The sequence below is a fragment of the Parus major genome, chromosome 1A (assembly GCF_001522545.3).
Source record: "Parus major isolate Abel chromosome 1A, Parus_major1.1, whole genome shotgun sequence".
Classification (NCBI taxonomy): domain Eukaryota; kingdom Metazoa; phylum Chordata; class Aves; order Passeriformes; family Paridae; genus Parus; species Parus major.
In genome coordinates this window covers 30,879,821-30,896,084 of record NC_031773.1, presented here as the reverse complement: position 1 = coordinate 30,896,084, position 16,264 = coordinate 30,879,821, and the positions used below count along the sequence as shown (strand labels likewise).

The 16,264-nt window shown below is 34.6% G+C and overlaps 1 protein-coding gene across 9 annotated transcripts in view; it reads right to left on the bottom strand.

Annotated features, from left to right (window-relative positions):
• Nucleotides 1-2,179: 2,179 nt before the first annotated feature.
• The window catches only part of USP15 (ubiquitin specific peptidase 15), a 61,408-nt gene continuing 47,323 nt past the window's right edge, over nucleotides 2,180-16,264 (bottom strand). For 2 of the 9 annotated variants that reach the window (XM_015628188.2, XM_015628189.3), the window contains exons 9-22: nucleotides 13,339-13,512; nucleotides 12,832-12,990; nucleotides 11,925-12,149; nucleotides 10,231-10,314; nucleotides 10,046-10,140; nucleotides 9,687-9,875; nucleotides 8,771-8,886; nucleotides 8,366-8,641; nucleotides 8,007-8,077; nucleotides 7,521-7,636; nucleotides 5,500-5,649; nucleotides 5,028-5,131; nucleotides 4,392-4,480; nucleotides 2,180-4,073 (exon numbers count right to left, since the gene is read on the bottom strand). In XM_015628188.2, the coding sequence (XP_015483674.1) occupies nucleotides 3,888-4,073; nucleotides 4,392-4,480; nucleotides 5,028-5,131; nucleotides 5,500-5,649; nucleotides 7,521-7,636; nucleotides 8,007-8,077; nucleotides 8,366-8,641; nucleotides 8,771-8,886; nucleotides 9,687-9,875; nucleotides 10,046-10,140; nucleotides 10,231-10,314; nucleotides 11,925-12,149; nucleotides 12,832-12,990; nucleotides 13,339-13,512 (2,034 nt within the window). In that variant the 3' untranslated portion in view covers nucleotides 2,180-3,887. Of the gene's footprint in view, nucleotides 4,074-4,391; nucleotides 4,481-5,027; nucleotides 5,132-5,499; nucleotides 5,650-7,520; nucleotides 7,653-8,006; nucleotides 8,078-8,365; nucleotides 8,642-8,770; nucleotides 8,887-9,686; nucleotides 9,876-10,045; nucleotides 10,141-10,230; nucleotides 10,315-11,924; nucleotides 12,150-12,831; nucleotides 12,991-13,338; nucleotides 13,513-14,594; nucleotides 14,712-16,264 lie in introns of those variants that run through there. The other 7 variants (XM_015628186.3, XM_015628187.2, XM_033514821.1 and 4 more) reach the window with 6 other exon arrangements.

Sequence of the window (16,264 nt, the reverse complement as noted above, 5' to 3'; positions counted from 1 at the left end):
TTCTTAAACTTTATGTTGGATGATACTGCATAACATTCATGTTTTGATGAGAGTATTGTGGTACTTAAAGTGACAATTAAGTGCCAAGTACTGAAATAATTTAGGTGCGTCTATATTATCATCTTTATCAGCTGTCTTTTGCAGTTACTGCCCTGAGAAATAACAAGATTTACTTTTCATTAAACGATATAGACTGATGTGAATTCTTTATCAACAGAGAGTCCTGTATTAACTGTTGCATAATTTGGCCCAGGATGACTGTTAATGCTACCTGGCACATAGCAACTCAGTTCATTCCCTAAATAAATTTGTCACATTTGGACTATTCCGGCTTTCTGTGTTATTCCAAGATGTAATTTCTTTTCAGTAAGACAGGTCTCTCTGCTTGCCTCAGGAGCACATGATGCCAGTAAAGCATGCAATCTTAGAACTAGAGAAGTGGAACTGTTTTCACAGTGTTTACCCCCCAGGGAAAGAGAACAAAAAAAATCTGACAAGAGCAATTTGCCTGCAGACTAAGAATATGCTTATTCTATCAAATATAGTTCTCCTATTGTTTCACTACATTTATGGTGATTTTCTTTGTCAAAGTAACTAGTACTTAGAAACAATGAAAAACTATACCCTGCAACCGACATCAAGGAAGTTTCTAAAGAAAACTAGTGGGTTTGCCAATTAATTTCTTTGCCTGCCATACTGATTTCCCTCTAGAGATTTCAAATCTCTTTAAAAAATACAGTGCACTCAGTAACACAGAGCTAACTTCCTGGGAAACCTAGATGGGCTTGTGGCCTTCCCACTAGCAAGTAGCTGTAGATGCAGCAGATGTTTCCACATCATCTGACTGTGGAACATCTGACAGTTTTTCTCATCTCATTAGCTCTAAAGGTGCAAACTTCAGCTTACTTCAGTGTGCCAGGAATGACTTGACTTTAGCTGGAGAGATCAGGAGCTATCTGCACCAAAACATCCAGAACATTGTCTGAAGCCAACAAAAATAAGAGGTCCTGGGCAGTGTTTCTTTACTTCTCTTTCCCACACAGCTTGGCTTTAAATGACATATTACTGTCACAAAATCCACAGAGTAAGTGGGAATTGCAAGTTGTCTTCTGCTTCCTATTCTGTTTTGTTTCTGTGACTGTCACATTAACAAAATTAACTGAATCTTGTAATTTAAAGTTTATGCTGATACTTATTGACAGAAAACTTTTTGATGAAAAAAGCACAGTAGATTTTTATCTGACATGATTCAGAACAGGTATTAGGATCCTCTTCACCATATAAAAGCTGAATTGAGAATAACTTTTAATAAACACTGTAAATAATAACATACTTTCTGTACTTTAAAGCATGTTCCCACTGGAAGAATTGTATCTTACATGTGAATATATGTTTTATAAAACTCACAACTTGACTGAATTCCCAGAAACCTCTGAGACACTCTAATAGAGATATAACTGATTTTTATCTCTGATTAGGAAGCTGATTATACAAACTGTGTGTCTGCAATCTTGGAAGCCAAATTAACATTAGCAAAATTTTATTTTTATATACAAACAAAAATTAGAATCCATCTATGTCTTTCCATCTATATCTCCATCAAATATAACGTTCTGTGCGTGTGTTTTCATTTTCAAAGGGAGAATGAAGTGCATTGGGCCTCTGACTTATCGGATATTAAAGCTCCAATCTACAAACTCCTAAAAAGTCAAATCAGACCCTTTGCTCTGTGTGGCTTTTCCAAACAAGTTCTAGGCTAACAAGATATGGAAAATATGGTAGCATGAATATGGGGGGGGGCTCTTTGTATGTATAATTCAAAGAGCTGATCTTTTCTCTAGGATTACTTCCAAAAGCTTGGAACCCATAGGTTTGTCTAACCTTAAATATATTCCCTCATTTCCCAGCCATCTCAAAATTAGTATATTTGCATTTGATTATTGTCACAATATTACTTTTACAAACAAAATTACAATATTGTTTTTGCAGCCTTATACTTATTTTAAGGCCAATGACAGGAGAGAAACCTTTTTATATATGCTATCTACTTGAAATACTATTAATCTTGTTCTATGTTGGTCATTACATAACCAGTTTGTAATTGAGAATATAAGTCTCAATGACTACCCATGACACAAGCACCGTGGGAAAAGAATTTGTAACAAAATAGAACACTAAATAAGGCCTTGAATAGCTTTATTGAAATCTGTATAAATAAACATGCGCATTTCAAATGTAAACCCAAGTGAACTCAAGTGCAGACAAAATTTTAACCTCTGTCATGCAGGAGGTTAGTTTACATTTAAAAAAAAAAACCTCAAAGCAGCTTTAAAATACCAGGATGAAACACCAGTTTTAATATCAAGGTATAAAGCAAAGCCATGTCCAACATATCTCATTTATATCCTGGTCAAATGCAATTTTTTAAACTTTTTAATGCTAACATAAATAAATAATTTACCAAAATGTGCACTCACAGAGTGAACTTTTATTTACAATACACAATTTATAACCTATTGTATTTGATTAGTTCAAGTGAAGAACATCATACTTTTTGCTTTTTTCTTTTTTAAATTTTAAACAGTGGGACACAAACCAATTCTCCAGGTAGTAGATATGTGACATGTGCCCCCACATTTAAGAGCCCCTCTCAAAGGCAGTATTGTATGCAAATCAACAATACATTCTTCCAACTAGATCAATGGGAAAGCAGCAAATCAAAAAATGTTTCAAACTGTCACACTTATTTTGGCATCCTGGACCCCTGAACACAGTTAACTGAAATCCAACTTGGAGTTTGTATGCCTTGTATACTGTACAGGTTCTGACTTGAACATGCAAATGCCAATTCTCTTATGAGTTACCTTTTCAGATACACTGTAAGGCTATGGTGAATTCCATCCGGAATACACAAAGAAAATTAACAGGCCTACCTTTAAAGTGATTTTGTAAATTAACAATTTAAAGGCGGGTCATATTGAAAAAATTCTCAACTAAGCCTGATACACAGTCATTACTATGGATACAGAATACTATTAACTCTGGCCTTAACAGAGTAGTTTGCAAGCTGTCAAACTACAAAAACTGGGGAGAGAGAACTCATAGCACAATTTAAATTTTGGACTGTTATCAGATAAAAAATTATGCATGTCTTAGAAGCAAGATAACAGGAATTATGTCTGCAGAGTAGATTCCAACAAGCAACAATGGATACTTACATTTAATTGAAAACCCTTTTTGTTAATGCAGCATGAAATCCAGAACCTGTTCCACAGCAGAAGAAAGATGAACGTAATATTCTGGATGTTCCACTATGTCACAAAGGTTAAAACACCTTTTTCAAGCTATTTCTTCTATTGTGACCAAATTAAAAAGAAGAAAAAAATAAAAACTGGGAGAAACAAAAATTTGGTGTTTCAAGAAAACTACTTTAGGTATTTATGACATTTTTACTTGTAGTCTGTTGGCAGCCTAAGGAACATGTATATATTCACCCAGAAACTAGACTTGGCAGTAGTATTCTTGCAGTACTAGGAAAGTAAATGTCAGAAGTCCACAGATTTAATATTTTAGTTATTAATTCACATCCAAAACAAAAGAAAACATAATCCATCAGAACAGCAGCAGAAAACTTAAAAGGGGTTTATTTGTGATTTCCTATATATACCTTGTGAATATGAGACTGTAAATGCATTAGAGACAATTTCTGTTTAAGTTTTTATTGTTTCACTTCAAGTTCTGCACATATTAAAATGTAATAAAGATTTACATTCTATTATCTGAAACTCCCCATCTCAGATTTTTATTCTTAATTTGGTGGGCATTTTCACTCTTTCAATCCGTATCCCCAGCAAGAGAGTCTCTTTTATGGCTTCTAGTTCTTCCCATCAGTTAGTGTGCATACAATTTTCATTTTCTATATCATTATCATTTTCATTGCTGTCTTCATCACTTTCTAGTGGGATGCCTGTGGCAGCTGAAGCACCTTGTTTAGTTTCCCGGTCAAGTGGGAAAAAGCCAGTTCCACTGATTGTGTCCTGTCTCTGGTAGAAGAGCACATACGCTGCTTTGGACTGTAAAAGAGGGTAGTAGAGTATGTTCACGAGGCTTCAAACAAAACACTTACAATTTACAAAACATTTACAATCCAGGTTACTAACTGTTTTTCTTTGCTTCCAAGTATACAAGGTAAAATTACAAAGAAATCCAGACTGTTTATGTAAGTTATTTTTGCATGTTGTAGTAAAAGATTTTTGGTTTGTATGGTCCTTTGAAAGAACACAAACTACAGCCTAAAAATTTAACAAGTTTCATGGTTTACTCTTAATTTTTTTCTGCCCTGACAAGAAAACACCAACAATCTCAAATTTGGAAACATAAAAGATACTTGCCACTATCTGGTCCTCACTTGCAGTGGACACACTACTGTCATCGAAGTAGTACCATTTTCCATCATCCTTATTTTTTGCAAAAGCAGTATCTAGGACAAGAAAGTACAATGTCTCAGGATTATGTATCTCTGTAGATGTAATACAATCAGTTGTAATACACAGAGTGTGTTACTGTCAAACACTTCATATTTAACTAACTAAACCTCATTATCACTATTAAACATTTTTAACACTTTATTTTTAGCAGAGTTTAATCACTAACATTTGCCTTCTAAAAACAATGTATACTGAAAAGGACAGTCAAAATACAATCCCTCATTTTTTCTCCTTTCAAGGAGAAGCACAACAAACAAAAATAAAGACAAGCAAGACAAAATCAGTTATAAGAGTACAATAGCTCTTATATTATTTCACAATAAGCATTGTTAGAAGTATCAAAGAACCTACAATTACCCTTGAAAGCTCACTGCATACAGATTTTTGTGTTAAAATACTTGTGAAAGCATTTCAAGGGAACAAAAAATAAATTGTCCCTCAACTGTTAAAAAACACCATTGATTCAAAGTGATCAGTACTTCAAAATCAACATGGAAAGCAAGCTGTCACCTAGAATGACGATACTTGAAATCAACTTACAGTGTCCTCCTCCCATTCCTCCATAGTGGTTGGAGACAGCAATCAAGTTGTAGCGGCAAGGCCCTGCATTGGGATTAATGAGGAACTCTGACATGTCCAAGTCACTGTTAAAAAACAAAACAAAATAAAATAAGCAACAAAACCCAACCAAAAGTCAGTCATGTTAATAGCATTTTTATCCAGTTTGGTGGTCTCAGAGCCCTTTATATGGCCTGGAAAAATGTACCAGGCTACTCTGCCAGTGCATCTCTTTCACTCTGCGAGAAACAGGAATCAGCAATCTTCCGTATTCGTACATTATTATTATTATTTTGCCAAGTTTACACTTTAACCCACAAGTGTTTTGTCATTAGTTTACTGGATCCTCTCATGGAAGCTGAGAGCAAACCCATTTTATGAAATTGCTGTATTAAAACACATGCCCCTAGTCATGCTTTCACACTTCTAACATAAAAATATTTCACTTTCTTACTTTATTGGAAAGTCAACCAATGTATCCAACTTGTCCCTCATGTATCTGCTGTAGGAAAAGCGCTTCAGATGAACTACCAGTACGGGGGGCAGCGACCACAAGTCTAACTTCTTAGTAGCTTGCTGATGTTCTTTACAGTTTGGACAATACCTAAAAGGAAAACATCAATTTTAAGTAACTGTAGTCCGTATGTATGTTGAAATACATTACTGAAGAGAAAGTCACATGCATGGGAGGAACTGAATGAGCAAAACCCACACACTTTTCACCTTCTGTTACTAATGCCATAGATATCCCTTCCAGTTTAAAATGTGCAAGTGTGATCCCAGTGAAGGTCGACATAATTTTAAAAACAGAAGCAGCATTCCCCAATATTGGATTCTCATCTCTTATATCCCTGATCAGATCACTGTATCCTTAGTTAAAACACAGCATATTCTTGTTTTATATTTATTTATATTTTATATATACAAAAAATATCAAGCGTTATGAAACTAACCATAAAGAAAAGCCCCAAATAACAGACAACTGTGGTTCTTTCAAGTTTCAATTTCCAAATTCATCCATCCACCCAAATTCTATCCCATCTACCATATAAAATCAGGTAACAGTGACTACTGGAATCTGGAAAAAGTCATTACTAGAAACCTCCCCTCTTAGCAGGCAAGTATTCAACAGGCTGTGACTTAGAAATTTCTGTTCCCTGCAATGCATACTTCAATCTTTCAGCAACTAATGCTCAGGGAAGAAGATAAGTAAGAACCAATAGAAGCAATTCTTCTGTGAAGTAGTTTATGCATATTCTACACTTTGGCATCTAACAAGTAAAAATCTAGGTGGGGGGGGGCGGAAAGAAAAAAGATGAGCTCTAATTAAAAGACTGCACAAGCGGCTTTAAATAGCAACATCAGAAAATGACAAAAAATTAGGAGAACTGTAAGGGCAGGCTGGAATTGAAAATCTGTTTTCCCAGTTGGCTTAGAACATGTAGAATACAAACAGTGCTGGACTAGGGATGATGAACTCTTGTATATTAGACTTGTGATGACCTAACAAATGAAGAAAAATGTGATTAATGGCCTCCGGTGAGATGCATCTAGTAGCAGCCGCTTGACTTCTGCAGTTGTATTTAGTAGTTAAAATACTCTGCTTAAAATGTGCTGCCACAATGGAAGTGCTTCACCATACCTGAGTTAAATGATATCTCAAACAGTCTATCCAGTGATGTTGTATAATCTAGCAAACCCAGAAAAAAAAAATGAGATTTTGTAAGTTAAATCCCTACCCTGCACAAATACAGGAGACACTCCGGTGACAATGTTTGGAGATCTCCAAAACTTTTAGGTATTCGCAGAAGAAAAATTGGAAGACTCTTTTCAAACTCAATTCTGAGCTTATAGGTGTTGATGAAAGATTGTTATCTGCTAGAAAACTCCTAGAAAAAAGGATCTTATGGGAACATACTGTAATTATGAATATTCAGATATGATTCTGAATTATAATCTGGAAGAACCATCAATAGAATAAAAGTCTCTGCCAAAAACCTAATGGCTAGAACATGGGGCCTACAGACATCCCCATCCCATAAACTTGCCGTTTACGCACATCCCTATTTCATGTATCGATGCAAGGTATGTATTTGCATAAAGAAACTACAGTATGCATCAACCTCTCTCATCTCAGAAAGAAGTATTTGTTTAAATAACTGCACTGAATTTGTCACAATATTATTCATTTGCTGTCCATCACAGTCCACACACTAGAGCACCTTATGTACTGACCCTTCCTCTGAACTGTGAATATGTTAAATGTCTTCCTTACAAATATAACCTTCTGTACATGGTAAAAATTTTGGTTAAGTAATGGATCAAAACAAAGCATTTTGAGAATTTTCAACTATGTTTGAAGAAACAAGATTCAAAATACCATTAATAAATCAACTACTTAACTATGTTCAAGTGTGGTTTTAATTAATTTTGAGAAATCCACCATAGAACATAATTTTAATTTTTTGCGCTTACCATGGGTCTTCAGCACCTAGTTTTTCCTTTGTTGTGAACAGCTCAATGCAATCTTTTAATTTCACAAAAGGCTTTTTGGGAGGCTTATATTCCACACTTTCATGTTTTTCAAAATCCTAAAGAGAAGTATTTCTTGAGTTAAGAGAACAAATGAAACAAAACTCATTTTAGTGATGTCGTCTTACTATAAACAGTAACTACAAAGCTCCTATATATGGAAAAACTGATCAGAAACCATTCAAGTAAAAAGTTTCCACAGCTTCAGATTTACTTCCCAGTTCATAAGCCTCAGATTTGCTAATTACTTGGATGTATATAGGAAGTTTATTTACAACAACATATTTACTAAGAGTAATGTGAAAAAATGATACAGTTGTTTCTTCTTGTGAAGAAAACTTACAACCTCGTATGTCACACTAATTAAGTTGCATTTTTTATGTTTAATTTCTATTTGTGCTGGAAAAGGGAGCAACATAAACAGCTTACCTCTGCTGCACTATCATCAAAATATCTCTTCTTCAATTCAGGATCCCAATCCAAAGCAAGGAAAGATCTTTCTAAGATTAAAAAAAATGTTTTCTCTTATTTCTTGCTTTACATGAAATTGTATTAACTTTGGGCAAACACTCTTCAAAATAAATTAAACAATGCTATAATGAATTTAATACAAAGAACTGAAGCACATAAAATAAAATGCCTTTCAAAAAGTCAACAGAAGTATTAGTTATACAGAATTTACTATTTAAAAGAAAAATATATCAAACAGCATGCAAATAAAATGAAATGTGAGAGTCAGAAAAGAGTATCAGAATCAAATATTACCCACTCTGTTCCCTGTGACTTACCATCAAGCCTAGGTTGCCTATCATCAAATCTAATATGCCTGGTATCATCTTTGATGTAGTTTATGTCAGTATTGCCTAAATTATTGAACTGGAATGTAAACAATCGCTTTTTGTGCCCCGTGAGTGGTTGACCTTTGCAAGTATCCTCAGTACACAATCCATTTTCAGAGTCATTGTCGCCCCCAACTGAGTCTTCTGACTGGCTGTTTTCATTCTCTGAGGGAAGTTCCTGATCCTGGCTGGATTCATCATCTTGCTCATCTGTCTCCATTTCACCTAAAGCAATTGGAAGAATAAAGAGGAAGAAATGAGACAGAGTGACAGTAATTGAAAAACACTAGAGAGTTAACTTGCATTTCAAATTCAACACTAAATACTAAGCAAGTTTAGATAGTCCAGTCTTACTTGGAGATCCTTCTTCATGTATTCCATTTGGGCCGTTACCATTGATACCATGGTCCTTACAGCAATGCAGGGAACCTTCAGTGTCTTCACTTTCAGTACATGTTTTTACATATCGGCTAAATGTAACAAGTGAAAGCAACAGTTAGAAGCAAGGGATTGTTAAGTAATTTTCATTGTTCAAACTGGTAATGAAACTTATCCCAGGTCCTTGCTAGTGTACTGTATTTTTGCACTCCTTTGTGATTTACTCAGATTATCGGTTTTATTGCCAAACATGTCTAGTTTCACAAGCACATACAAAAACCTGCTTGTACATGATTGTGTATTTTTGGCAGCTACTTCATTCTGAGACAACTTGATCCTTGGTCTCACTTTCTGTTTGTCCAGAATTCATTTTTTTTTAGCTCCTCATTAACCATTTTACAAAGAAGGTTAAATCAACAGAAAAAGAAGAAAAAATTTAGATTGGAGGTTATATGATTTTAATATCTTCTATATAACAACAGTAATCCTAGTCTAGTTTCAGAAAGTGTCTACCATGTGCTTTTACAACATAAATTAGTACATAAACTTGAACAGTAGATACAGGAAGTATAACCATATCAGAATAACTGGAAAACAGTTCCACTTTACCAAGACCTAACAAACAGCTAAGCATACCAGAGAATTATTTAACAATACAGATTGACTCTCTACTGTCTTCTCAAATATTTTTTGGATGAGGTCATGCTAACAAAAAATCAAATTAAAATCCACATTAGTGGCTAAAATTTTATACTTAATATTCATGAGAAAGCAAATAAAATTAATCAAATCTAATTACTATGTTAGAAAGCCACATGAAAGTACATACCTACTGACTTAAACTATTATCATTATTCTTAACAAATAATTTTTCATTTAACAATAAACTTACCACATTCTTAGCAGCAGCAGGTTATACAGTTTATCTTCAGTATTGTTTCTAGGCACTGCTATGAGAAAAGGCTGACCAAACAGTAAAGAACCACTATGGCTGTAGCTAGTGTGCCTGCACTTTTCCCTTAAACAAACAGGAATTATGACTTGTTCTGTATCTTCTGTTCTATTGATAGCAATTTCAAATCTAGAAGAAAAACAATCAGAAATACAAAGAACAATAGTCATGGATATGGCTATGACGGGGATAAATAAAAAAATACCCCCTCCTAGTTCAATCTTTATCTGGTGTCTATGTTTTAATCTTTGGCAAATAACAAGCTGCAAAGAGACATGAAGCACGTTAACTACACTTACACATAAATGTCATCACGTTCCATAATACTACTTAGATTTTCATCCATGCCAAATATCCTGTGGAATCTGTGATTGTATATATCAGTAACAATCATCTGAAAAGAAAATGGAGTATACACTGTTAAATCAGGTTAATATACATTAAAATGTTATTTGTTGTGCTTTATGTAAGAGATCACTCTTACCTTATCTGCAGCAACACCAGACAAAGCTGACAATGCTGTGCAAAGATCCAATATATTTCCAATTTTGGGAACAACTACTTTGTACTAAAAAGGAAAATATAATTTTAATTTCTTAAGAGAACAAATATACGTGAGGAAAAAACCTAAACTACACATGTTCAGCATATACCATGTATTTCTTTCATACTTTTGAAATTTATGGTGTAAAGTATGTAGATCAACCAACAAATTCCAAAAGCTGCTTCATATGTAGTAGCTATCTGCACAACTTTACAAACACACACACACACACACACACTGTATGCTCCATTTATTAGTTTATATAATGCTGGTTTAAATGCTGTTTTACTTTTTCTGTAAGAAGACTAACAGTACAAATTACTTAAGATTTGCATTTCAACAGTATCCTTATTTAAGCATTTAAATAGTATACATGCTATCAAAAAGATTATTAAACCTGGAATACAACACAAGTTGTTTATAAAGTATTACTAGGGAAAAAAGCAGTGGCAGGCAACAGATTCTCATTTTGCATACAAAAAGAACTTGATTAAAGTCAAAGAAAACCGCTCTGTGGCTTCCCTTATGCAGTGCATCTGCAGTTTGTAATAAAACACACACAACTCTTACCTGTTATTCACATAATAAAGACAGTATTAATTAGAAATAAGCTATTATTAACTCTGTAATTAATTGCCAAGTATAGCATGTATGCATTTAAGCTTTATAATCATTTTGACTCACAAAAAACTCTACTGAACTGGTACTTTTCCCGAACTATTAATTCCAGCACAACATGATGAGTCATGTTCAACTACTTCAGTAGTTTTCGACTACTTTGTGTCCCCTGTGCAACTACTGTGTGTCCCCTATTTTCACAATTAGATTTCTAGCAGAGTCATCTCCCATTAGTTAATACACTTCCCTTCACCTACCTTTGAATTCCCCAACTCATATTGCCTTGGAAAACTTTTTTCTCCTACTTTCCTTCTTATGGTACTGATTTCAGGTGTTAGAGCCTTTTTGGATGCCTGTGTAACTGCCTGTGTTGCATTTACTTCACTATCCTCATTTACCATGTAAGGTACAGCTAGAACCACTTAATCATGACTTGGTTATGATAACCTCATGTACATTTTTTGATGACATTCTAAGGTGTGTAATATCACCCCCTTCCTAAAAAAGGGCAAAAGGGATACTCTTCATAAATAAATCTCATCTAAATTTTTTTCTTTTGACTATGAGGTGAGAGCACTGAAGAATTGGAGACTACCTAATATATTTAGTCTTGGGGGGTTTTTGCACCACTTATTACAAATATTTGCCTTTTGTAATTAAGAAACCAAAAAGTTAAGTCTTATGGATTAAGTGTATAAATACTTCTATAAAAAACATAAAAATTCATCACAGCAGCTCTCAAAAAATTATGTCTGCATACATTTTAAAGATAAAGAAGCCTTATTAACACAACCATAAAGAAATGACCAATTCCTTCTTGTAACTGTACAAGGTATGTACAGCCTTCCTCAGGTATGTATAGTCTTCCCCGCTTTCCTAAATGAGACTTCAGAACACACATCAGAAAAATAAAGCTTGTTGGACTTGCTTATGAATTTTGCACTGTGTAAGGGAACCTGGGTTCATTGTAAATGCCTCATAAATCAAAGTGTTAGTACATAAATTAAGCCGCTTACCTGCATAGGCTTTGCAAGTGGATCCATTCTAACTAAATAAACTTCCAAAGTGCGTTCTTTTTTCATGGGTAATGGAAGTGTCAAGTAACAAAAGGGATCAAAGGTTACAGATATCTTAGCACATTCAGGACAAACTAGGGTAGATTTAAAAAGGCCATGAAATATATCTACAATGATGGAATCATTTCTCTTTAAATGATTTTCCCAGGCTTCTTCAGCAACCACCTGTAAACAAAGCATGACCTGGGTTATGACAAAGTAGTAGGAAATGAATAGTGAGAATTATTTGTAAAAGTCCTTGATACATTTTCAGTAACCACCTTAAACATAGTCAAGTCACTCCAAAGGACCCATAAGGAATGTTACTACTAGCAGGTTAAAAGATGCATGTTTTTCCTAGGATAGAGATCCCATCAGTGGTATTACATAGTCTGAGAGTGAATTTCAAGTAGCTTGGGGAAAGACAAAAGCAGATAAACGTAAAAATTCCATCTGAATTAACTTGTACTTATAATAAAAATAACAAATGAAGAGGTTCCCTAAAGTAAGAGTACTAGGGAGAGACAGAATGCTGCAAACTGTAGCTATAAAAATAAAAGAACAACAGAATGGGAATTTTTTTTTTAGCCAACTGAACTCAGCATTGAATTGAACAAGATGGTCTTAATGAACTCTTAAAAAAGGCTTTACCATCCTTCCACCCCCCCTCTCATTATCTTAAAAATAAACAGAAATTTACAGTTACTCAAAATTTCAGTTTTAAAGTTTTGTCCTATTTACTAAAAATGCCTTCCAAAAAAAGCCCTGCATAATCAGTTTCCCAACTTTCCAGAGCATAATCATGTAGAAGTACCTTACAGCACAAAACTTTGACTAAAATGAAGAAGATCAGCTCCAAAACCCATACCTTGTCTGGTCTCCCATCCGCATCCTTTAATTGAATATAAGGCTTTTTCCTAATTCTGTTCAAATCCTCATGTAAACCATCCAAGAGAAAAGCCAGTAGCTCTTGACAATCTTGTTGCTGATAACCAGAAAACTGTGGTGCAAATCGTCCCACTTGTGTCTAAAAAAAAAAGTAAATGTAAAACACTTCTGGTACCTTAACTGTTAGAAAGAGAAGATACTTCTGAGATGCTGCAGCAGCACATTTAAAAGGTAAAATTCATAGTTGTAAAAGGTAAGCTTTTCAACGGAGACAAGAAGTCAAAACTAATTCTCAAAGACCAAAGCACAGGGACAGGTGACACCTACTGAAATACACATCCAAGTGTTTTACCAGTTCAATGAATGGACTGCATACTGTTAAAGAGTACTTCAAATTCTTTTTTGTGCATATTTCTCGAAGTTTTGTATATTTAGAAGTACAAAACTGAAACTAACAATGTATATTCAATGTAATTTCCCTACTGACCTTAAATGCTCTTGGGGTAACATAGCTGTATTTTCCTGACCACATTTGCTTGATAAGCTCGGCATAAGACTTTGCTATTTCACCTCGCATTCCTAAAGGATTGTCAAAATTCAGTTCTTCTTGGTATTTATCATTGAGGAAGTACTCTGTAAGAGGAGGTGTGTTGCTCAGACACTGCAAAAAATAATACAGACTTTTTAGAACAGTGATTTGAATAAGTTCTAAACAAAGAATGTTTTAATTTTGTTATAGCAGCCATGAACTATAATGTCTAGTGCCTGAAAGGAAGAGAGAAAAAAAACTCTAAACAATCTTTTCCAGAAACAAATAATGACTAAACCAAGACTGGCTACAACTGTCATTACAAGTTATGCACAGATAATATCTGTCAAGGGCCTTGCCTCAAAATTTGTAAAACAGAGCAGTCCAACCAATCACAGCATGACAACATAATTTGTATCAAAATTTAAAACAAACAAAACAAGGTGCTTCTTGAGACATGCATGGCTTTATAAAACTTGTTGCTGGAAGTTGTAATAGATGTGTGAAGTGGAGAGTGCATACGTGCTTGGAAGAGAGAACCAACAGGGCTTATGAATTCAAATTATACCATATTCAGAGCAATGTTTGAAAAAAGATTTATTTTGGCAGGCGAGGGCAGGTGAGGATGCTTGGCCTTTTCCTTCTCTTTTCTAGTACCAGCTTATGGATGGCTCTTGGAGGCAGCAGTCTATGCTAGAGGGACTAGACTTTGAATCACAGTGCTGCTGCCCTTCTTTTGTTCTTTTAAATCTTGTGATACTTCTTAGAGCTGAAATTAGTCCAAGGAAAGCAAGTACCTTGTTTTAGATTGAAATAATCACTTATCCTCTGTACCAGTTTGTCTCTTCTCTCAGCATTTGAGACAGTAGGATGTAATCACTAAAATATGATTTACAATTTCACTTTAAATTTTCATGTGCTCCTCTTCATACTCCTTTAAACATATTTCAATCACTCAGGAATAATGCCCATGGCATGCCTTAGCATATATTCTTAAGAGTTTGTTCATTAAATATTGTAAGCTTTTCTGCATTCTTTCCTTTATTAAAAGATTTGAGGAAAGGTCAAGTATTTCACCAGTCTCGTCTGCCTCTCTGTAAATAAGGGGAAGAGCTCCACTTATGCTACTGCATACGATACAAGAATTAGACTGGAAGAATTGCAACTTTATTGAGTGGGGCAAAAAAAGTTATTCCTATGTCTGCCTATCATACCTGTGCAATATTACAAAGCAAAACCAGTCACATGCTGTAGAGAGCTGAGTTTCATGCCTATATCAAACTCCTTCCTTTCTCTTCCTCCTCACCTAAAGCTTTCAGGATCTGTCAACACTGCAAAAAAAAATTCCTGGTATTACAGACCCTTTTGGACACTCGGGGTTGAAGAAATCTTACTTATCTCTTGCTATATAGCAAAGAGCTTTTGCTTCCAGTAGTGGTGATCCCAAATCCCCTTACCACACAGATCTGTGCTGTCTTCTGGACTATTTCTGGGCTGGTTTAGGAGATGAAATCAGTTCAACTGTTCAGTCTAGTGTGAATGATGTCCAGCAAAGGGAACCAAATAACGCAAAAATAGTGTATTTTTCTACAGGTCTGTTAGTCGAGCTTTATACAATGTCCTGACAATCTGGATTCTACCAAAAAGATAATTCACTAGTTTCTAGCTTTCACCTGATTAATTGGTTTTGTAACTTTCTCAGAATATTAATTAACATTTGTAGTATGAGTCAGGAAGATTACTACAGATAATTCCCATTTTTCCATTAACAATGTCCACATTACAACATAAGATGACACTGATGGTAGTACTGGAATGCATAAATGTCTATCTCAACACAGCAAGTTTTGTGGTATAGAGCTGACAATTTTTCTAAAATATCACAGAAGTAGCTGCTAAAGGAGCGAATGAAGTTGGCCACATATGCATTGATCTCTTCAATGTGACTGACAAAGCTAGATGATTACACATATTTACTCTCTCAAAAGGCTGAAAATGGAGACTTATTTAAGATCATGATTAAAGTCAGAGAAAAAAAAGCATCCAGAAGTCAACGGGAAGGGAATCCTACATTCTTATTTTCTCATGTTGTAGGTTATCAAGGAAGCCTTATGAAAAGTGTCTATTAGAACCAAGACAATCTACTGGACAGTTAAGTTGCCAGATTTATGTGTCCTATTCAACCTAGTGATTTGGGTTTTTCTGCTTGTTTCAAAACACAGATAATAAGTAAACTAAAAGCATACCAAGAGGTGAAGAATAATAGCAGCCAAAATAGCCAAAAAAATACAGCAGAACTATGGAAAACTGTTTGTGAACTAAAGAGGTAACAGAATGGAACTTCATTTCAAGTACTGCTGTCTCTACAAGTTTTCTTTAACCAATAAAATTTCTGTAAAATTCTCTGAACTTGAACTGGTCATTTAGTGAAAAGATCATGGGATGTACAGAATAGAAGGCAGAAACTCCAAGAGACAAACCACAGGAGAGAAGGTTAATCTTCAGCATGACAAAAGTTAAAACACTGAAATCATACTTCCATGTTACATATTAATAACCTGGAAAAAAGTTATTAGGATGCACAGGAAAATGAAAAAGAAAAAAGTCATTATTTTTAGTGTTATGCACACATGCACATATATGCATATCTGTGTATACATGCACATCTCAATGCTGCAGCCTCACTGGAATGCTGTATAGAATATTAGCCTACGATAACGTTTGCAAGTCTACCTGTCCTATGAAGTGCTCACAAAGGGGTAAATATAATAATACAAATAGTCAAGTCATAGTCTTCTAATTCTCTGTGATTTAAGTATGGAATCATTCTGGTATAAGAGTTTGCATGGACACAACTGATAAGAAGAAAAAAAAAAAAAAAAAA